At 64.9% G+C, this 22,299-nt stretch overlaps 1 protein-coding gene across 3 annotated transcripts; it reads right to left on the reverse strand.

Annotated features, from left to right (window-relative positions):
- Positions 1-34: 34 nt before the first annotated feature.
- On the reverse strand, positions 35-21,713 carry SUPT5H (SPT5 homolog, DSIF elongation factor subunit). Of its 3 annotated transcripts, XM_071800792.1 has the most exons (30): positions 21,627-21,713; positions 20,827-20,908; positions 20,395-20,536; positions 20,249-20,314; positions 18,899-18,910; positions 18,729-18,798; positions 17,528-17,596; positions 17,335-17,400; positions 16,896-16,926; positions 16,718-16,786; positions 15,178-15,429; positions 14,340-14,429; positions 13,800-13,870; positions 13,585-13,690; positions 12,553-12,646; positions 11,542-11,678; positions 11,304-11,459; positions 9,675-9,821; positions 8,243-8,389; positions 6,629-6,754; positions 6,445-6,529; positions 5,737-5,841; positions 5,545-5,647; positions 4,454-4,584; positions 3,655-3,760; positions 3,384-3,542; positions 2,469-2,637; positions 1,122-1,325; positions 936-1,031; positions 35-332 (listed from the first exon to the last, which is right to left on the reverse strand). In XM_071800792.1, the coding sequence occupies exons 2-30, from the start codon at positions 20,896-20,898 to the stop codon at positions 189-191; spliced, it is 3,225 nt and encodes a 1,074-aa protein (XP_071656893.1). In that variant the 5' UTR covers positions 20,899-20,908; positions 21,627-21,713; the 3' UTR covers positions 35-188. The 3 variants fall into 3 exon arrangements, with proteins under 3 accessions (XP_071656893.1, XP_071656894.1, XP_071656895.1); XM_071800793.1 differs by lacking the exon at positions 18,899-18,910; XM_071800794.1 differs by lacking the exons at positions 35-332; positions 936-1,031 and having other exon boundaries at positions 1,153-1,325; positions 2,469-2,561.
- Between the last annotated feature and the right edge of the window lie 586 nt (positions 21,714-22,299).

Consider the following 22,299-nt stretch of genomic DNA (forward strand, 5'->3'; position numbering starts at 1 on the left):
CCCCACGCATGAAATGAGCACGGAAGGGGGGGGCTGCACCCACAGGCGTTTATTTGACACCTAAACCTCGCTACAACCAGCAGAGAAAGGCGGAAAAACAAGAGAAAGGGGGGAGAAATAAAACGGGGGGGGGGACACACAAGGAAAAGTGGGGGGCAGCGGCGCGGGGGGGGCGCGGGGGGGCCCCCTCAGGCCTCCAGGAGCTTGCCCAGGAAGCGCAGGTTGAGGATCTTGAGCTGCTCCTCCAGGTCCATGCGCACGATCCCGTCCTCGCCGTCGATGCTGAGCAGGATCCCGGTGGCTTCCCGGTCCTCCCCCAGGATCACCTTGACCTTGGGGGGGGCGCGGGGGGGCGTTAGTGCCGCAGGGGGGGCGGGGAATGGGGGGTTTGGGGTGCGGGGGGCGATGCCAGGGGGGTTTTGGGGTCCCAAAGGGGATGGGGAAGCACCTGGGAATATGGAGAAAGTTCATAAAGGACCATGGGGGAGCGTTTTGGGGGGCTGGGGGGGGTCCAAGATGACAGGGGGGGGTCCAGGATGGCAAGGGGGGGGTCTAGAGGGTGGGAAAATGGGGGTTTTGGGGGGACTGGGGGATCCCAAAGGGGCTGGGGAAGCACCTGAGGGGACTGAGAAGGCCCATAAAGGACCATGGGGGAGCGTTTGGGGGTCTGGGGGGGGGCTCCAAGATGGCAGGGGGGGGTCCAGGATGGTAGGGGGGGGTCCAGGATGGCGGGGGGAGGTCTGAGGGGAGGAGAATGGGGGTTTTGGGGGGTTTGGGGGATCCCAAAGGGGCTGGGGGAGCACCTGAGGGGATCGAAAAGGTCCATAAAGGACCACGGGGGAGCATTTTGGGGGGGTCCAGGATGGCGGGGGGAGGTCTGAGGGGGTCCAGGACAGCGGGGGGGACCCCGAGCGGCCGTGGGGGGGGCCCGGTACCTTGTTGCTCTTGGTGGGGGTGACGGGCTCCAGGTGCTCGCTGGAGATGCTCACGACCTTCTCGCTGTCCTTGAGGTACACGGAGCACATCCCGCCCTGCACGGGGGGGTCAGAACGGGGGGGTCAGCAGCACCCTGACCCCCCAAACCGCCCCCCCTCACACCCCAAAGTGTCCCCCCGGCTCACGGTGACGCTGCGGATGACGCCGGTCTGCCCCACGGCCTGGCTGTCCAGGTACGTGTCCTTGACCTTGACCTGGATGTCGGTGGTGACCCAGTCGCTGGAGCTCTGCTCGATGCCGGAGCCGGGGGTGTGCGGGTTGTACCCCCCCGGGGAGGGGGCGCCGGGGGTCATGGGGCTGTAACCAACCGGGCTGGGGCTGGGGCTGGCCTGGGGGGACACACACATGGTTAGGGAGGGGGGCAATGGGAGTTCGGGGGGGTCAAGGGGGTGGGGGGGACAGTGAAGGGGTTTTGGAGGTGTGGGGGGGTTCAAGGGGGTGTAGGGGGACACTGAGGGGGTTTAAGGGGGTGTAGAGGGACAATGAGGGGGTTTTGGAGGGTGGGGGGGGTTCGTGTGGGTTGGGGAACTCGGGGGGGTTTGAGGGGATCAGGGAGGTTTGGGGGGTTCAGGGGGCTTTGGGGGGCTCAGGGGGGTTTGAGGGGATCAGGGGGGTTTGTGGGGTTCAGGAGGCTTTGAGGGGCTCAGGGTGGGTTTGGGGGTCTCTGGGGAGCTCAGGGGGCTTTGGGGGGACTCAAGGGGGGCTCAGGAGGGTTTGAGGGGCTCAGGGAGGCTTGGGGGTCTCAGGGGGGTTTAGGGAGGTTTGGGGGGCTCAGGGGTCTCTGGGAGGGCTCAGGGGGTTTTGGGGGGACTCAGGGAGGTTTGAGGGCTTCAGGAGGGTTTGAGGGGCTCAGGGGGCTTTGGGGGGACTCAGGGAGGTTTGGGAGGAGTTGGGGGGCTCAGGGGGACTCAGGGGTCTCTGGGGGGCTCAGGAGGCTTTGAGGAGCTCAGGGTGGGTCTGGGGGGCTCTGGGGGGGCTCAGGAAGGTTTGGAGGGCTCAGGGGTCTCTGGGGGGGCTCAGGGTGGGGCAGGGAAGGTTGGGGGGCTCAGGGAGATTTGGGGGGTTCAGGATGGGTCGGGGGGGGCTCAGGAGGGGGTCAAGGAGGGGTGTCTGTTTTTGGGGTACCTGGTAGGCCATGGGGGAGGGCGTGGGGTGGTAGCTGGCCAGCAAGTGGCTGTTTGGTAGCCCAGGGGCTCAGGGAGGTTTGGGGGGTTCAGGGAGGTTTGGGGGGCTCAGGGGGGCTCAGGGAGGTTTGGGGGGCTCAGGGGGGTTCAGGGGGGCTCAGGGAGGTTTGGGGGGCTCAGGGGGGTTCAGAGGGGCTCAGGGAGGTTTGGGGGGCTCAGGGGGGTTCAGGGGGGTTCAGAGGGGCTCAGGGAGGTTTGGGGGGCTCAGGAGGGCTCAGGGGGGTTCAGGAGGGCTCAGGGGGGTTTGGGGGGCTCAGGGGTCTCTGGGGGGTCTCGGGGGGTGGGTACCTGGTAGGCCATGGGGGAGGGCGTGGGGTGGTAGCTGGCCGGCGAGTGGCTGTTCTGGTAGCCCACGGGGCTGGGGGCCACCTGGTGGTAGCTCTGGGGGGAGGGGCTGGGCTGGTAGGAGCCCTGGGGGGAGGGGACGGCGTAGGGGGAAAACTGCTCCGTGTTGTACCTGCACAGGACGCCCCCTCAGCAACCGCCCCCCGCGGGATCGGGGTCCCCCAGGGGCAGCTCCACCCCCCAGACCAAGGTTTGGGGTCCCCCGAGGGGATTTGGGGTCCCCCGGGCAGTTCTTCCCCCCCAGAACAGGGTTTGGGGTCCCCTGGGGGAGTTTGGGGTCCCCCAGGGGCAGCTCCACCCCCCAGCCCGAGCAGGATTTGGGGTCCCCCAGGGGGATTTGGGGTCCCCTCGGGGGGGATTTGGGGTCCCCCAGGGGCAGCTCCACCCTCCCCAAGCAGGATTTGGGGTCCCCCCCATCCCAGTGTCCCCCCAAAGCCCCAGTTTTGGGGTACCCCCCATCCCCCCAAAGCCCCAGTTTTGGGGTCCCCTCCACCACCATCCCCCCAAAGCCCCAGTTTTGGGGTCCCCCCCATCCCCCCAAAGAGGCAGATTTGGGGTCCCCCACAAGCAGTTTCCCCCGCTCAGGGCTGGGATTCGGGGTCCCCCTGTCCCCCCCAAAGCTGCATTTGGGGGTCCCCCATTCCCACCACTGGCTTCAAATTGGGGTCCCCCCTACCCCCCACAGCCACATTTTGGGGTCCCCCCAAAGCCCCTGTTTTGGGGTCCCCCATCCCCTCAAACCTTAATGTGGGGTCCCCCCTGTGCTGCCACCCCCCCTAAGCCCCAATTTGGGGTCCCCCCATCCCCCCCCAAGCCCCAATTTGGGGTCCCCCCCCAGGTTTTGGGGTCCCCACTCACATGGCGGGGGTGCCGGGGGTCTGGGGGTTGTAGGGCTGGGTGACCTGCGGGGACGAGGGGTCCGGGTACCCCGGGGTTTGGGGGTTCGGGGTCCCCCCGTACCCCTGGGGTGAGGGGGTGGGCTCGTCGTCGAAGCCGTACTCGAAATCCTCATCCGCCCTGGGGGGGACACAATTGTCACCGTGGGGTCCCCAAAGAGGGGGGGGACACCCCACAAATGGGGGACACCCCAGAAATGGGGGGGACACCCCAGAAATGGGGGGGTACCCACCGGGACGGGGTGTTGGGGTTGTTGGGGTCCCAGGCCCCGCTCTGGGCGGGGGTGCGGCTGCCGTCGTGCAGGGGGGTCTGGGAGCCATAGTGGGGGGTGCGGCTTCCTAGGGGGGGACAAGGAGGGTGTCATTGTCCCCTGACCCCCCCAGAGTCCCCCCAAACCCCCCTGATCCCCCCAAACCCCCCTGATCCCCCCAAAACCCCCTGTGCTCCCCAAAGCCCCCCAAGTCCTGTCACCATCCCTCAAGCCCCCCAGGTCCCCCTGAGCCGTAGTTGGGGGTGTGGATGCCTGGGGGGGGACACAGGGGGACAAGGGGGGTGTCATTGTCCCCTGGCCCCCCAGAGTCACCCCAAACCCCCCTGTGTCCCCCCAAACCCCCCTGTGTCCCCCAAAGCCCCCCAAGTCCTGTCACCATTCCTCCAGCCCCCTCCTTGTCCCCAAGGTCCCCCCATGTCCCCAAGGTCCCATCTCACCCTGTCCCACGCCCCGATGTCCCCAGGATCCCCAAATGTCCCCAAGGTCCCATCTCACCCTGTCCCACGCCCCGATGTCCCCAGGATCCCCAAATGTCCCCAAGGTCCCATCTCACCCTGTCCCACCCCCCAATGTCCCCAGGGTCTCCCCATGTCCCCAAGGTCCCATCTCACCCTGTCCCACGCCCCAATGTCCCCAGGGTCTCCCCCATGTCCCCAAGGTCCCGTCTCACCCCGTCCCACCCCCAGGTCCCCCCGTGTCCCCAAGGTCCCACCCCACCCCGTCCCACCCCCAGGTCCCCCCGTGTCCCCGTGTCACCCACCGTCGTGCAGGGGGGTCTGTGACCCATACATGGGGGTCCGGGACCCGGAGCCGTACATGGGGGTCTGGGAGCCGTACATGGGGGTGCGTCCGTACGATGACGTCATCCCCCCCCCGGGGCGCCGCGACCCCCTGCGGGGACAATGGGGGGTCAGGGGGGGCACAGGGACACCCCCAAAGAGCCTGGGGGCTCCCAGGGCCACCCTGACCCAGTTGGGGTCCCCAAGGGTGACCCTGACCCCTTGAAGGATCCCCAAGGGTCACCCCAACCCCTTGAGGGATCCCCAAGGGTCACCCTGACCCCCTAGGGAGGCACCCTGACCCTATTTGGGGGTCCTCAAGTGCCACCCTGGCCCATTTGGGGTCCCCAAGGGTGACCTTGACCCCTTGAGAGGTCCCCAAGGGTCACCCTGAACCATTTGGGTGTCCCCAAGGGCCATCTTGGCCCCTTGAAGGATCCCCAAGGGCCACCCTGACCCATCTGGGGTCCCCAAGAGCCACCCAACTCCTTGGGGGGTCCCCAAGGGCCATCTAGGGGTCCCCAAGAGCCGCCCCAACCCCTTGGGGTGTCTCCCAGGGCCACCCTGACCCATTTTTGGGTCCCCAAGAGCCACCCAACTCCTTGGGGGGTCCCCAAGGGCCATCTGGGGGTCCCCAAGAGCCACCCCAACTCCTTGGGGGGTCTCCCAGGGCCACCCTGACCCATCTGTGGGTCCCCAAGAGCCATCTGGGGATCCTCAAGAACCACCCCAACCCCTTGGGAGGTCCCCAAGGGCCACCCTGACCCATCTGGGGGTCCCCAAGAGCCATCTGGGGGTCCTCAAGAACCACCCCAACTCCTTGGGGGGTCCCCAAGGGCCACCCTGACCCATCTGGGGGTCCCCAAGATCCACCTCAACCCCTTGGGGTCTCCCCAAGAGCCATCTGGTGGTCCTCAAGAGCCACCCCAACCCCTTGGGAGGTCCCCAAGGGCCACCCTGACCCATCTGGGGGTCCCCAAGATCCACCCCAACCCCTTGGGGGGTCTCCCAGGGCCACCCAGAGCCCTGGGGGGCCACCCCGCCCCGTTCGGGGGCCCCCGTCCCCACTCACACGGTGGTGAGGCGCTGCCGGTCCACCGAGATGGTTTGGCAGGTGGAGTGCAGCTCCACGCGCGCCGTCGACTCCGTCGCGTCCTTCACCACCCCGATGTAACCTGGGGGGGACACACACGCACAGGGGGGCGCTCAGGGTGTCCCCAAGAGTCCCCTTTGTCACCTGGGGGGGGGACAAAGCGCCACCCACCTTTGTAGGGTCCCTGGGAGATGCGCACGGTCTGCCCGATGAGGTCGTTGTCGCGGCGCCCGCGCCCGCGGCTCATCCCGCCGCCCCCAAAACCCCCGCGCTGGCCTGGGGGGGACAAACGGGTTGGGGTCCCCCCATCTGGGGGTCCCCAAGAGCCACCCCAACTCCTTGGGGGGTCCCCAAGGGCCATCTGGGGGTCCTCAAGAGCCTCCCCAGCTCCTTGAGGGGTCCCCAAGGGCCACCCTGACCCATCTGGGGGTCCCCAAGAGCCACCCCAATTCCTTGGGGGGTCCCCAAGAGCCATCTGGGGGTCCCCAAGAGCCACCCCAACTCCTTGGGGGGTCCCCAAGGGCCACCCTGACCCATCTGGGGGTCCCCAAGAGCCACCCCAACTCCTTGGGGGGTCCCCAAGGGCCACCCTGACCCATTTGGGGGTCACCAAGAGCCACCCCAACTCCTTGAGGGGTCCCCAAGGGCCACCCTGACCCATCTAGGGGTCCCCAAGAGCCATCTGGGGGTCCTCAAGAGCCTCCCCAACCCCTTGGGGGGTCCCCAAGGGCCACCCTGACCCATTTGGGGGGGTCACCCCAAGGGCCACCCTGACCCATCTGGGGGTCCCCAAGAGCCACCACAACACCTTGGGGGGTCCCCAAGGGAGGGGGGTCTCCCCCAGCTTTGGGGACACCGTGGGGACACCGCAGCGCTCACCGGCCCCGCTGGGGTGCATGGGGCTGCTGATCCGGGGGCTCATGGGGGCGAAGCCCCCGACGGTGAAATTGGTGACGTCCCGCGGCTGCCAAGGAGAAAAGAGGAGTTGGGGGGGGGACATACGGTAAAAAGGGGGGGGGACGGTCCCCTGGGGGTGTCCCCACGTGTCCCCACGTGTCCCCACCTTGGAGCCGCCGGCCAGGACCAGGTGGCGCGTCTTGCAGACGAACATCCCGCCGTTCTCCACCAGCTTCTTGCAGTGCAGGAAGGCGAAGCCGCGGAAAAGGTGCCGGATCTCGCCCTCCCGGCCCTGCCCCGGCAAAACGGGGGGGGCACCCCCGAAAGTTATGGGGGGGACCCCAAAGAGGGGAATGGACCCCCCCCTTGGAAATGGGGGTGCAAAGAGGGACCCCAAACCAGCACATGAGGGACCCGGCTCAGCGCTGGGGCGGACCCTGAGCACCCCTAAAATGCCATGGGGGACTCTAAATGCCATGGGGGGGACCCTAAATGTCACGGGGGGGACCCCAAAGAGGGGAATGGACCCCCCCTTGGAAATGGGGGTGCAAAGAGGGACCCCAATCCAGCACGAGGGACCCAGCTCAGCGCTGGGGCGGACCCTGAGCACCCCTAAAATGCCATGGGGGACCCTAAATGCCATGGGGGGCCCCCAGATGCCGTGGGGGGGGCCTCAAAAGCTATGGGGGGGACCCCAAAGAGGGGAATGGACCCCCCTTGGAAATGGGGGTGCAAAGAGGGACCCCAATCCAGCACATGAGGGACCTGGCTCAGTGCTGGGGTGGACCCTGAGCACCCCTAAAATGCCATGGGGGACCCTAAATGCCATGGGGGGGCCCCCAGATGCCGTGGGGGGGGCCTCAAAAGCCATGGGGGGGACGCCAAAGAGGGGAATGGACCCCCCCTTGGAAACGGGGGTGCAAAGAGGGACCCCAATCCAGCCCATGAGGGACCCGGCTCAGTGCTGGGGTGGACCCTGAGCACCCCTAAAATGCCATGGGGGACCCTAAATGCCATGGGGGGGACCCAAAAAGCCATGGGGGTCCCCAAAGTGCCACGGGGGGGCCCCCCCAAAGCATCATGAAGGACCCAGAGGGAACAAGGAAGGACCCTAAGAAAGCCCACAGTGCCACGAGTGGCCCCCAAAGCACCAAGAGGGTCCCCAAAGTGCCAAGGGGGTCCCCAAAGTGCCAAGAGGGTCCCCAAGGTGCCAAGGGGGTCCCCAAAGTGCCATGGGGGTCCCCCCCAAAGCACCACGAAGGACCCAGAGGGAACAAGGGGACCCCAAGAAACCCCCCAGTGCCACGAGTGGCCCCCAAAGCACCAAGAGGGTCCCCAAAGCACCAAGGGGGTCCCCAAAATGCCATGGGGGGGGGCCCAAAGTGCCACCAGGGGCCCCAAGTGCCACAGGGGGGCCCCCCCAAAGCACCATGAAGGATCCAGAGGGAACAAGGGGGGACCCCAAGAAACCCCCCAGTGCCACGAGCGGCCCCCAAAGCACCAAGAGGGTCCCCAAATCACCAAGGGGGTCCCCAAAATGCCAAGGGGGTCCCCAAAGTGCCAAGGGGGGGCCTCAAAGTGCCAAGGGGGTCCCCAAGAAGCCATGGGGGTCCCCCCCAAAGCACCATGAAGGACCCAGAGGGAACAAGGGGGGACCCCAAGAAACCCCCCAGTGCCACGAGCGGCCCCCAAAGCACCAAAAGGGTCCCCAAAACACCACGAATGGCCCCAAAATCCCCGGAGGGGACCCCCAAGTCGCCCCCCCGGGGCCCCCCCGTACCGAGTGGGGCCCGTCGATGACTTTGACGATGTCCTTGACGTGGATGTTGTTCTGCTCCGAGTCCAGCGCCACGGCGAAGCGATTGTCCTTCTTCCTGGTGACCGCCTGGTGCCGCACCGTCACCACCTTCCCGTACATGTTCAGCACCTGGGGACACACGGACGGGGGGGACAGATGGACGTGGGGGGACAGATGGACGTGGGGGGGACAGATGGACGTGGGGGGGACAGATGGATGTTGGAGGGCGCAAGAATGTGGGGGAACCCCCTTGGGGTGTGGGACGGACAAACATCCCCATGGGGACTGGGGACACGCGAGCGCGGAACACGCGGTGGTTTGGGGACATCGGGGGAGGTTTGGGGACATTGAGGGTGGTTTGGGGGTGTTTGGGGACACTGGTTTGGGGACACTGGTGGCCATTTGGGGATATTGGTTTGGGGATATTTGTGGCCATTTGGGGACACTGGCGGTGGTTTGGGGACACTGGGGGCCGTGTGGGGACATCAGTTTGGGGACATTGGTTTGGGGACATTGGTGGCCATTTGGGGACACTGGTTCGGGGACACTGTGGACATTTGGGGACATCGGTTTGGGGACATTTGTGGCCGTTTGGTGACACTGGGGGCTGTTTGGGGACAGTGGTTTGGGGACATTTGTGGCCATTTGGGGACACTGGCGGTCGTCTGGGGACACTTGTTTGGTGACACTGGGGGCTGTTTGGGGACACTGGTTTGGTGACACTGGGGGCCATTTGGGGACACTGGGGGCCATGTGGTGACACTGGGGGCCGTTTGGGGATACTGGGGGGGGCATGTGGGGACACTGGGTGGGGCATCTGGGGACAGCAGGGGCCGTGTGGTGACACCGGGGGCTGTGTGGTGACACTGGGCTCTGTGTGGTGACACTGGGGCCGTGTGGTGACATTGGGGGCCGTGTGGTGACACCGGGGGCCATGTGGTGACACTGGGGGCCGTGTGGTGACACCGGGGGCTGTGTGGTGACACCGGGGGCCGCGTGGCGACACCGGGGGCTGTGTGGTGACACTGGGGGCCGTGTGGTGACACCGGGGGCCGTGTGGTGACACTGGGGGCCGCGTGGCGACACCGGGGGCTGTGTGGTGACACTGGGGGCCGTGTGGTGACACCAGGGGCCGTTTGGTGACACTGGGGCCGTGTGGTGACACTGGGCTCTGTGTGGTGACACCGGGGGCCGTGTGGTGACACCGGTGGCCGCGTGGTGACACCGGTGGCCGCGTGGTGACATTGGGGGCCGTGTGGTGACACCGGGGGCCGTGTGGCGACACCAGGGGCCGTGTGGTGACACCGGGGGCCGTGTGGCGACACCAGGGGCCGTGTGGTGACACCGGGGCCGCGTGGTGACACCGGGGGCCGTGGTGACAGCGCCGCTGTCCCGGGGTGGCGGGGGGACCCACCTGGAAGGTCTCTCTCTCCAGGCGCACGATGACGCCCACGGTCTGGGGGTCCAGCTGCACCAGCTCCCCCCACTCGTGCTGCCCCCCCACGTCGACGCCCGAGGCCGTTTCGGAGCAGAGCTGCAGGTCCCGCGGCAGAACCTTCAGCTGGGGGGAGCCACAACACCACCGGGTCACAGCGGGGCTGGGATCAGAAGGGACCCCTTGGTTGTCCCCTCATTGTCCCCAAGAGCCTGGCTCCATCCTCATGGCACTCACCTTTCACTTATAGACATTAATAAGGGCCCCCCTCAGCCTCCTCTTCTCCAAACTAAAGAGCCCCAGCTCCCTCAGCCTTTCTTCATAAGATGCTCCACTCCCTTAATCATCTTAATTGCCCTGCGCTGGACCCTCTCCAGCAGTTCCCTGTCCTCCTGGAGCTGAGGGGCCACAACTGGACACAATATTCCAGGTGTGACACCATATTCCAGGTGTGACACCATATTCCAGGTGTGACACCACATTCCAGGTGTGACACCATATTCCAGGTGTGACACCATATTCCAGGTGTGACACCATATTCCAGGTGTGACACCATATTCCAGGTGTGACACCATGTTCCAGGTGTGACACCATGTTCCAGGTGTGACACCATATTCCAGGTGTGACACCATATTCCAGGTGTGACACCACATTCCAGGTGTGGTCTCACCAGAGCAGAGAAAAGGGGCAGGAGAACCTCTCTGATCTACTGAGCACCCCCTTCTAATCCCCCCCAGGTCCCATTGGCCTTCATGGTCTCCCATCCAAGTGCTGACCAGGCCCGACCCTGCTTAGCTTCCCAGATCAGACGAGATCAGGCATTCTTAAGCTGGTATGATCGTATATATTATATATACGTATATATATATGTTTCCCATGTATATGCTGATAGTATCTGAACTAAACCCTTTTTTCAAGGGCAAAATAAAAGGGGAGAAGCTCTCTGACCTACTGAGCACCCTCTTCTAATCCCCCCCAGGTCCCATTGGCCTTCATGGTCTCCCATCCAAGTACTGACCGGGCCCGACCCTGCTTAGCTTCCCAGATCAGCCATTCTCAGGGTGCTACAGCTGCATATATTATATATACGTATACATATACGTTCCCCACACGTATCCTGACAGTATCTGAACTAAACCCTTTATTCAAGGGCAAGAGAACCTCTCTGACCTACCGACCACCCCCTTCTAGTCCCCCCAGGTCCCATTGGCTTCCTGGCCACCAGGGCCCAGTGCTGCTCATGGTCCCCCTGCTGCCCCCAGGACCCCCAGCTCCCTTTCCCTATCCTGCTCATGGTCCCCCTGCTGTCCCCAGGACCCCCAGCTCCCTTTCCCTATGCTGCTCATGGTCCCCCTGCTGTCCCCAGGACCCCCAGCTCCCTTTCCCTATGCTGCTCATTCCCCACCTTACACTGGAGCCTGGGGTTGCCTCCAACTGGACTCTGCCCATTGACCACCACTCTCTGGCTTCTCTCCTTGAGTTCACAACCCACCTCCCTATTTTCCAGACCACACCTCCTCAGCTTAGCAACATCACCATTTTTCCCCCAAAACCCACCCCGCACGGGGGGTAAAGGTGCCTCTTCATGTGTGTGTGTCCCCCAAATACCTCGTGCATGGTGAGGTCGGAGAAGAGGATGACGAAGTTCTCCTCCACGCGCACGATCAGCCCCGTGTCGCCCTCGTAGCGCCCGGCGATGACTTTGACGTGATCGCCCATCTTAAAGTATTTGCGCAGCTCCTGGGCCGGGAACTCCAGCATGTCCTGGTTAGAGGGGGGGAACACTGTGTTTGGGGGGGGGGGACAATGTGGGGGTCCCAGTGTTGTCCCCTGGGGGGTCCCCGACCTTCAGGTCCTCGTGCTTGGGCATGATGGTGATCTTGTTGCCGTCCACGCTGAGGATCTTGCCCTGGAGGTTGATGAGCTCGCCCTCGCAAACCTCCACGTTGTCCCCCGGCTGGAAGTTGTGCTCCCGTTCCTTCCCTGCGGGGACAACGGGGACGATGTGGGGACAATGGGGATGATGGGGACAACGGGGATAATGGGGACAATGTGTGGACAACAGGGACGATGTGGGGACAATGGGGACAATGTGTGGACAATAGGGACGATGTGGGGATGACGAGGACGGTGTGGGGATGACGAGGACGGTGTGGGGATGATGAGGACGATGTGAGGATGACAGGGACAACGTGAGGACAACGTGGGGACGATGAGGACGATGTGGGGACGACAGGGATGATGCGGGGACAATGTGGGGACAACTGGGACGATGTGGGGACAACGCGGGGATGATGGGGACAACGGGGATAATGGGGACAATGCGGGGATGATGGGGATGATGGGGACAATGTGGGGACAATGGGGACAATGTGGGGACAATGGGGGGATGATGAGGACGATGTGGGGATGACAGGGACAACGTAGGGACGTGGGGACAATGTGTGGACAATGTGCGGACGACAGGGACGATGTGGGGACAAGGGGAATGATGCGGGGACAACAGGGACAATGTGGGGACAATGGGGATAATGGGGACAATGGGGATAGTGGGGACAATGCGGGGATGATGGGGATGATGGGGACAACGTGGGGACAATGGGGACAATGCAGGGATGATGAGGACAATGTGGGGACGACAGAGACAATGCGGGGACGACAGGGACAATGTGGGGACAACGTGGGGACAATGGGGACAACACAGGAGCAACGGGGATGATGCAGGACCAACGGAGACAATGGCAACGATGGGGACAACGTGGGGACAACGGGGACGATGAGGGGACAACGCGGGGATGATGTGGGAACAAGGTGGGGACAACGCGGACAATGCGGGGCCAACGGGGCCCCCCCGTACCTGTGCTCTCCGTCACCACCTCCAGGTCGATGCCTTCGGGTTGGTCCTCGAACTTCTCGAGCTCCGACAGCGTGGGCTTCACCCCCTCCGTGATCTGCGCGCGGCCCCACACGGTCCCCATGCGCCCCACACGGTCCCCACGCGCCCCACACGGTCCCCATGAGTCCCACACGGTCCCCACGCGCCCCACAGGGTCCCCATGAGTCCCACACGGTCCCCACGCGCCCCACACGGTCCCCACGCGCCCCACACGGTCCCCATGAGTCCCACACGGTCCCCATGCGCCCCACACGGTCCCCACGCGCCCCACACGGTCCCCATGAGTCCCACACGGTCCCCACGCGCCCCACACGGTCCCCACGCGCCCCACACGGTCCCCATGAGTCCCACACGGTCCCCATGAGTCCCACACGGTCCCCATGCGCCCCACACGGTCCCCACGCGCCCCACACGGTCCCCATGAGTCCCACACGGTCCCCATGAGTCCCACACGGTCCCCACGCGCCCCACACGGTCCCCATGAGTCCCACACGGTCCCCACGCACCCCACACGGTCCCCATGCGTCCCACACGGTCCCCACGTGTCCCACATGGTCCCCATGTGCCCCACACGGTCCCCGTGCATCCCACACAGTCCCCACGTGCCCCACACGGTCCCCACACGGTCCCCATATGTCTCACATGGTCCCCACGCGCCCCACACGCCTCATACAGTTCCCATGCATCCCACATGGTCCCCACACATCCCCCACGCACCCCACACGGTCCACACGCGTCCCACACGGTCCCCACGCGCCCCACATTGTCCCCACACGCCCCACACATGCACCCCACGCAGTCCCCACACTCCCCACACGGTCCCCATGCATCCCACACGGTCCCCATGCGCCCCACACGGTCCCCACACACCCCACACTCCCCATATGGTCTCCATGCACCCCACACGGTCCCCACGGTCCCCACACGGTCCCCAGGCGCCCCACGGCGGGGTTTTTGGGGCAAACGCAGCGGGTTCGGGGGCGCCGCGCTCACCACGGCCGACATGGCGAAGCTCTTGAACAGGAAGCCCTTGCGGCTGTAGCGGTTGCCCTCGAAGATGAGGAAATCGCCATCGGACGCCACGTCCCCTCCCAGGGACCTGGGGACAGAACCAGTGTCACCCCAGCAGGGGGGAAAGTGACGGGTTTGGGGGTTCTGGGGGGGCTTGGGGCGCATCCGATGTCCCCACGGCGGGGATGGGGACCCACCGGATCTTCTCGGCGTCGAAAAGGCGCTGGGGGGGGCGCTTGAACTTCTTCCGCTTGGCGAACCAGTCTTTCTGTGGGGAGGGGGGTCAGGGGGGACAGGGGGGGACAGGGGGGGACAGAGGGGGACAGGGTGGGGATGGAGTGGGGACGGGGGGGACAGAGGGGGACAGAGGGGGACAGGGTGGGGATGGGGTGGGGATGGGGTGGGGACGGGGTGGGGACGGGGTGGGGACAGCACTGGGGACAGGGTGGGGACAGGGGTGGGGACAGGGGTGGGGACAGCACTGGGGACAGCACTGGGGACAGCACTGGGGAGGGGTGGGGATGGCACTGGGGTTGGGGTGGTGACCGGGGTGGGGACAGTGCTGGGGACAGGGGTGGGGACCGGGGTGGGACAGGGGTGGGGTAGGGATGGGGTGGGGACAGGGGTGGGGACATGGTGGGGATGGAGTGGGGACAGCACTGGGGACCGGGGTGGCGACAGTGGTGGGGAGAGTGCTGGGGACAGGGTGGGGACAGCGGTGTCACCCCCGCCCTCACCAGGCTCATTCGGGCTTTGATGCGGTCGAAGTCGATGCGCGGGATCATCTTGAGGGAGATCTGGTTCTGGCTGGGCTCCACGTAATCCACCTGCGGCACGGAGCGGGTGACAAAGGGACACGCTGGGGACAGCCTGGGGACACCCCGGGACACCCCTGCTGGAGGGTCACCCCCCTTGTCCCACCACAGACCCAGTTCCCCAACACTGATGGGACCCCTGATGTGCTCAGGGACCACCAAAGACTTCATCTGCAGGGGCTGGGGACAGTTGAGGACACATTAGGGACCCTCAAAGACACCTTGGGGACACCTGGGGACACACCAGGGACACCTCTGCTGGTGGGTCACCCCCCTTGTCCAACCACAGCCCAGTTTTCCCATGTAGATGTGACCCCCAAAACTTGATCTGCATGGGCTGGGGGACAGGGGGACACTTGGGGCCACCCAGGGCCACCCTAGGGACACTTGGGGCCAATCAGAAACACCCAGGGCCACCTTGGGGACACTCAGGGTCACCTTGGGGTCAATCCTACTGGTGGGTCACCCCCCTTGTCCAACCACAGCCCAGTTTCCCCAGTGTAGATGTGACCCCCAAAACTTGATCTGCAGGGGCTGGGGGACATGGGGCCACTTGGGGACACCCAGGGCCACCTTGGGGACACTCAGGGCCACTTGGGGACACTCAGGGCCACATCAAGGACACCCTTGCTGGTGGGTCACCCCCTTTGTCCAACCACAGCCCAGCTTCCCCAGTGTAGATGTGACCCCCAAAACTTGATCTGCAGGGGTTGGGGGACATGGGGCCACTTGGGGCCACTTGGGGCCACCCGTTTGTCACCTGGGCGATGTCGTCCTTGTAGATGCCCCTCTTGAGGCGCACCCAGGCCTTGGGCTTGAGGTTGGTGACCTCCTTGACCACCTTGAGCACGTCGGTCATCTCCTTGATGGGCACCATCTGCTGGTTCCAGTAGCCCACGCGCAGGTTGCCCACGCCCTCGATCGCCTGCTTGACGTGCGTCTGCTTGTAGGCCTCCACGTAGATGTAGCCCTTGACGTGCTCGGGGGCCACCACCGACTTGATCTGCAGGGGCTGGGGACACGGGGGACACGAGGGGACGCGTTAGGGACACGTTTGGGATGGTTGGGGACACGTTGGGGATGACCCTGGTGGGGGTTCTTCAACCCTGGTCCAACCACAGAGTGGCTTCCCCAACACTGATGGGACCCTTGATGTGCCCAAGGGCCACCAAAGGCTTGATCTGCAGGGGCTGGGGACACAGGGGACATGAGGGGACGCGTTAGGGACACGTTTGGGATGGTTGGGGACACGTTGGGGACAACCCTGGTGGGGATTTTCCAACCCTGGTGCAACCACAGACCCATTTCCCCAACACTGATGGGACCCTTGATGTACCCAAGGGCCACCAAAGTCTTGATCTGCAGGGGCTGGGGACACAGGGGACACAAGGGGACGTGTTAGGGACACGTTTGGGATGGTTGGGGACACGTTGGGGACGACCCTGGTGGGGATTTTCCAACCCTGGTGCAACCACAGACCCATTTCCCCAACACTGATGGGACCCTTGATGTGCCCAAGGGCCACCAAAGGCTTGATCTGCAGGGGCTGGGGACACAAGGGACACTTGGGGACACCCTAGGGACACTCATAGACACCTTGGGGACACTTTGGGGACAGCCCTGCTGAAGGGTCACCCCCCATGTCCAAACACAGCCCAGTTTCCCCAACATTGATGTCACCCCTAGGACTTGATCTGCAGGGGCTGGGGGACACAAGGCCACTTGGGGACACCCAGGGCCACCCTGGGGCCACTCTGGGCCATCTTGGGGACACTCAGGGCCACATCAGGGCCACCCGTGGTGAGGGGTCACCCCCCTTGCCCAACCACAGCCCAGTTTCCCCAACATTGATGGGACCCCAAAATTTGATCTGCAGGTGCTGGGGACACTTGGGGACACCCAGGGCCACCTTGGAGCCACTTGGGGCCACCTTGGGGCCACTCAGGGCGATATCAGGGCCACCCCTGGTGAGGGGTCACCCCCCTTGCCCAACCACAGCCCGGTTTCCCCAATGCAGATGTGACCCCCAAATTTGATCTGCAGGGGCTGGGGCACACGGGGACACTTGGGGACACCTGGGGACACCCTGGGGCCACCTTGGGGCCACTCAGGGTCACATCAGGGCCACCCATGGTGAGGGGTCACCCCCCTTGCCCAACCACAGCCCAGTTTCCCCAATGTAGATGTGACCCCAAAATTTGACCTGCAGGGGTTGGGGGACACGGGGCCACTTGGGGCCACCCAGGGCCACCTTGGGGCCACCCGGGGCCACCGGGGCCAGGCCCCCCCGTCCCCCTCACCGTGTCGGTGAACTGGTAGGCGATGAACTTGCGCATGAGGGCGATGGCCGTGGCGCGTTCCTCCCCGATCTGGGCCGAAAAACAGCGATTTTGGGACCGGGGGGGCGAAAAACGTTAATGTGGGGAGCGGGGGTGCGGCCCCTCCCCCCACAACCCCCACCCCAATCCCATCCCCCACCTTGCACTTCACCGTCCAGAGATTCGGGTCCCTGTGGGGTGGGGGGGGGGAGAGATAAAACCACCATTATCACCAGTTTTGTCCCAATTCCCTGCTTTTTCACCCCAAAACCACAAAGATCCCCCCCATCCCATTTCACCCCATTTTTCTCCTCCCCCCCCCCAAAATCCATTGTTTTTCTATCCCCCCCAAACCCCGATTCCCTCTTTTTCACCCCAAAACGTAGCACTTTCCCCCCAAAACCCAGCACTTCCCCCCCGCCAAACCCCCATTTTTTTCCCCATAAAACTCCATATTTTTTCTTCCCCCCAATGATGATTTTTCCGCTCCCCCCCCCCCCCCCCAACAATGGTAGCTCCCCCCCCCCCCCAAGTGGTGTTCCCCCCCCCCAATGGTGGTTTTGGCCCCCCCATGATGGATTTTGCGCCCCCCCACTCACTTGACCCCGGGCAGCAGCTGCTGTTGGGTGATGTCGTCCGAGAGCTCGTCAGAACCGCCGTAAACGCTTCAAAATTAACGCAATTAACGCAATTATGACGTTGGGGGGGGTCCCAGGGGGTTCGGGGGGGTCCCCAGGGGGGTGGGGATCGTGGTGGGGGGGTCACGGGGGGGTCGGGGACCCCAAAACTCACGTCTCCCCCACCGAGGACTTGGCGTATTTCTTCATGTAATACTCGCCCAGCTCCTCCTCGCGCTGGTCCCTGGGGGGGGGAGGATGGGGGGTCAGGGCGGCCCCCGAAGGACAGAGGGACACGGGAAGGACTGGGGGACGCGGGACGGACAGGGGGACACGGGACGGACAGGGGGACACGGGACGGATGGAGGGACGCGGGACGGACAGGGGGACATGGAGACAGATGGGGTGACACGGGGATGGACAGAGGGATGGACAGAGGGATGTGGGGATGGACCGAGGGACGCAGGAATGGACAGAGGGACGGACTGAGGGACGGGGGACGGACACAGGGATGGACAGAGGGACACGGGGAAGGACAGAGGGATGGACTGAGGGACACAGGGATGAACTGAGAGATGTGGGACGGACTGAGGGACGGACTGAAGGACACCGGGACAGACTGAGGGATGGACTGAGGGACACAGGGATGAACCGAGAGATGTGGGACAGACTGAGGGACACGGGGACAGACTGAGGGACGTGGGCACAGACTGAGGGACGGACTGAAAGACGTGGGGACAGACTGAGGGACGTGGGGACAGACTGAGGGACGGACTGAGGGACACAGGGATGAACTGAGAGATGTGGGACAGACTGAGGGACATGGGGATGGACTGAGGGACAGACCTAGGGACGGACTGAGGGACGGACTGAGGGACACGGGACGGACTGAGGGACACGGGGATGGACCGAGGGACATGGGGATGGACTGAGGGATGGACGGAGGGACACAGGGATGGACTAAGAGATGTGGGAAAGACTGAGGTACATGGGGACAGACTAAGGGACGTGGGGACAGACAGAGGGACGGACTGAGGGACGTGGGGACAGACTGAGGGACGTGGGGACAGACTGAGGGACGTGGGGACAGACTGAGGGACGTGGGAACAGACTGAGGGATGGACTGAGGGACGTGGGGACAGACTGAGGGACGGACTGAGAGACATGGGGACAGACTGAGGGACGTGGGGACAGACTGAGGGACGTGGAGATGGACTGAGGGACACGGGGATGGACTGAGAGACATGGGGATGGACTGGGGGACATGGGGATGGACTGGGGGACACGGGACAGACTGAGGGACATGGGGACGCAGGGATGGACGGAGGGGCGGACAGAGGGATGCCGGACAGACAGACGGACGGAGGGAGCGTCACCTCCAGAGGTTCTGCAGGCGCCGCGCTCCCGAGCGATCCTCGTCCAGAACCACGTTGTCGATGTTGGAGGCTGCGGGGGGGACAGGGTCGGCACCCCCGGGGGGACACGGGGACACGGGGGGGTCAGGGGGACGTCTGGGGGTGCGGGGGGGTTGGGGGTCAGGACTCACCTTCGATCTCCTCTGCGGGGGAGGAGGCGGTGGAGGATGGAGCAGGAAATGAGCAAAACCCCCCGGGGGGGAAATCAGACGGGAGCGGGGGGAAATGGGGGGGAAGAGGGGGGGAAATGGGGGCGGAATAGAGGGGGGGGAATAGAGGGGGGGGAGTAGAGGGGGGGGAGTAGAGGGGGGGGAAAATCAACAAAAATAGGAGAAAAAAGAGAGAAAAACCGGAAAAAATAAAGGGGGGGAAAGGGGGGGGGAAAGGGGGGGGGGAATAGGAACAAGGTGGGGGGAAAGCGAAAAGGGAGGGGGAAGAACGGGGGAGAAGGCAGAGGGGAAAACGGGGGGGAAGGGAAGGGGGGAAAGGAGGGAGGGAAAGGGGGGGGAAATGGGAAGGAAAAGGGGGGGAATGGAAGGAAAAGGGGGGAAATGGAAGGAAAGGGGGGGAAATGGGAAGGAAAGGGGGGGAAATGGGAAGGAAAGGGGGGGAAATGGGAAGGAAAGGGGGGGAACGGGAAGGAAAACGGGGGGAATGGGAGGGAAAGGGGGGGAATGGGAGGGAAAGGGGGCGGAATGGGAGGAAAAAGGGAGCGGAAATGAGAGGGAAAAGGGGGAGGAATGGGAAGGAAAAGGGGGGGGAATGGGAGGGAAAAGGGGGGGAAATGGGAGGAAAAGGGGGGGGGAATGGGAGGAAAAAGGGAGTGGAAATGGGAGGGAAAAGTGGGGGGAATGGGAGGGAAAGGGGGGGGAATGGGAGGGAAGGGGGGGGAAATGGGAAGGAAAAGGGGGAGAAATGGGAGGGAAAAGGGGGGGGAAATGGAAGGGAAAAGGGGGGGAAAGAGGATCAGGAAAAGGGGGGTACAGGAAAAGGGGGGGGTCAGAAAAAGCAACAGAAAAGCCCCAGGCGAGCGCAGATGAGATGAAGCCAAGTGGACAGACACGGGGAGGGAGGGACAGACAGACACTGGGGGGGTCCCCAAAGTTCTGGGGCTCCCCAAGGCCCCGGAGGGGGCCCCAAAACTTTGGGGGGGTCCCTAAAGCTCTGGGGGGGGTCCCCAAAGCTCTCAGGAGGCCCAAAAGCTCTGGGGGGCTCCCCAAACTTCTGGGGCTCCCCAAAGATCTCGGGGGTGGGTTCCCCAAGATCTGGGGGCACCCAGAAGCTCTAGGGGGGGCCCCAAAGTTCTGGTGAGGTCCCCAAAGATCTCAGGGGGCCCAAAAGCTTTGGGGGGGTCCCCAAAGCTCTCAGGGGGCCCAAAAGCTTCTGGGGGTTCCCCAAAACTCTGGGGCTCCCCAAAGCTCGGGGGGGGCTCCCCAAAGCTCTGGGGGGGTTCCCAAGGTTGGGGGGGCCCCCCTCCTCACCTTTCTCCAGAATGTCCTCGGCTCCATCTTCCCACTGATCTTCATCCTCATACTCATCGTCGACATCTGGGGGTGCAGGGGGGGTTAGCGGGGCTGGGGGGGCCACAGCGACCCCCCCAAACTGCACCGGCCCCCCCAAACCTCACCGGCCTCGTCCAGGATGAAGCCGCCGTGCCGGGGTTTCTTGGCGGGTCGGTCGTCGTCTTCCTCCTCCTCCTCCTCATCGTACTCCTCTTCCTCTTCCTCCTCCTCCTCCTCCTCCTTCTCGCTGGCGCGCTCCTCCTCGGCCTGGGGGGGTTTGGGGGTTCGGGGGGTTTGGGGGTCACCTCGGCCTCCTCGGCCTGGGGGGGTTTGGGGGTTCAGGGGGGTTTTGGGGGTCACTTCGGCCTCCTCGGCCTGGGGGGGTTTGGGGGTTCAGGGGGGTTTTGGGGGTCACCTCGGCCTCCTCGGCCTGGGGGGTTTGGGGGGTTTGGGGGTCACCTCGGCCTGGGGCGGTTTGGGGGTTTGGGGGGGTTTGGGGGTCACCTCAGCCTCCTCGTCCTGGGGGGTTTGGGGGTTCGGGGGGGTTTGGGGGTCACCTCGGCCTCCTCGGCCTCGCTGCTGCGCTCGCTCTCGTCCTCGGAGAAGTTGCTGTCGTCACTGTCCGACATGGTGGGGGGGGCTGCGAAACGGGGGTGAACTTGGGGGGCTGCGGGGAAAGGGGGGGAACTGGGGGGAATGGGGGGAACTGGGGGGGGAATGGGGGTGAACTGGGGGGGGAATGGGGGTGAACTAGGGGGGCTGCGAGGAAAGGGGTGAACGGGGCGGAATGGGGCTGAACTGGGAGGAAATGGGGGTGAACTGGGGGGGGAATGGGGGGGAACTGGGGGGGTTGCAGGGAAAGTGGGTGAACTGGGGGGAATGGGGGGAACTGGGGGGGGAATGGGGGTGAACTGGGGGGGGATGGGGGTGAACTGGGGGGAAACGGGGGGGCTGGGGTGGAATGGGGGTGAACTGGGGGGAATGGGGTGAACTGGGGGCGAACTGGGGGGGGAATGGGGGTGAACTGGGGGGAATGGGGTGAACTGGGGGCAAACTGGGGGGGGGAATGGGGGTGAACAAGAGGGCTGGGGGTAAATGGGGTGAACTGGGGGCGAACTGCGGGGGAATGGGGGGGAATGGGGGGAGTGGGGGGGGCTGGGACGCAATGGGAGGTCCGGGGTGTCCCGGGGGGGCTCCGGTAACGGGGTTTCCGGGGTTTCCGGGGTGCCCGGCGGCCCCACCCCCTCGCTCGGCCTCACCGGGGGCTCCGAAGGGCCCGATCCAGGTGGGGGGGGACCCCGAAGGGCCCGATCGCGGTGGGGGGGACCCCGCCGCCCCCCCCCTCCCCCGGGGTTACCGGCGGCTCCGCTCCGCGCTCTCCGGCCTCAACCCCGCCCCGCCGCAGCTTCCGCTTCCGCTCCCGGTTCTCCGCGCCGATGTCGCTCCCGGTCCGCTCGGCCTGGGCCTCGCCGCCGGTTTCCGGTTCCGGTGACAAGTTCCGGTCCCGCCTCCCCCCCCCCAACCCGCGTCACCGCCTCTCGTGGGGGCGTGGCCAGGCTTGATTGGCAGCTGCGGCGACGGCGGCGCCGAGGGGCCAAACCACGGAGCGGCGCGAAGGCGGCGAAAGCGCTTGGGGCGGGGGGGGGCAGGAGCGACGTCACACGGCCGGGCCGTGACGTCACGGGGCAGCTTGCGTCACCCAGCGTCCTGGGTCCCCCCCCCCCCCCTTCCCGCCGTGGGCAGAGGAGCCAAAATCACACAAAACCAGTTTATTTGCCCAAAACCAGGCGTTTTCTCCCCAAATCTCGGGGGGTCCAATACGCCCCAATCCCCCCCAGAATTCAGGATCCCCCGGGGGGGCCAGTGCCTCAAAACCCAGGGCTGGGACCCCCCAAAAACCCCCGTATCCCCCCTTGGCAGGTCAGGGGGGTCCCTGACCCCAGGGGGGTCCCCAATAACTCAGGGACCCCCAAATAAATCAGGACCCCCCCAAATAAATCAGCTCCCCACACATGGAACCAGGACCCCCC

This window comes from Patagioenas fasciata, chromosome 33 (genome assembly GCF_037038585.1).
Source record: "Patagioenas fasciata isolate bPatFas1 chromosome 33, bPatFas1.hap1, whole genome shotgun sequence".
Taxonomy (NCBI): domain Eukaryota; kingdom Metazoa; phylum Chordata; class Aves; order Columbiformes; family Columbidae; genus Patagioenas; species Patagioenas fasciata.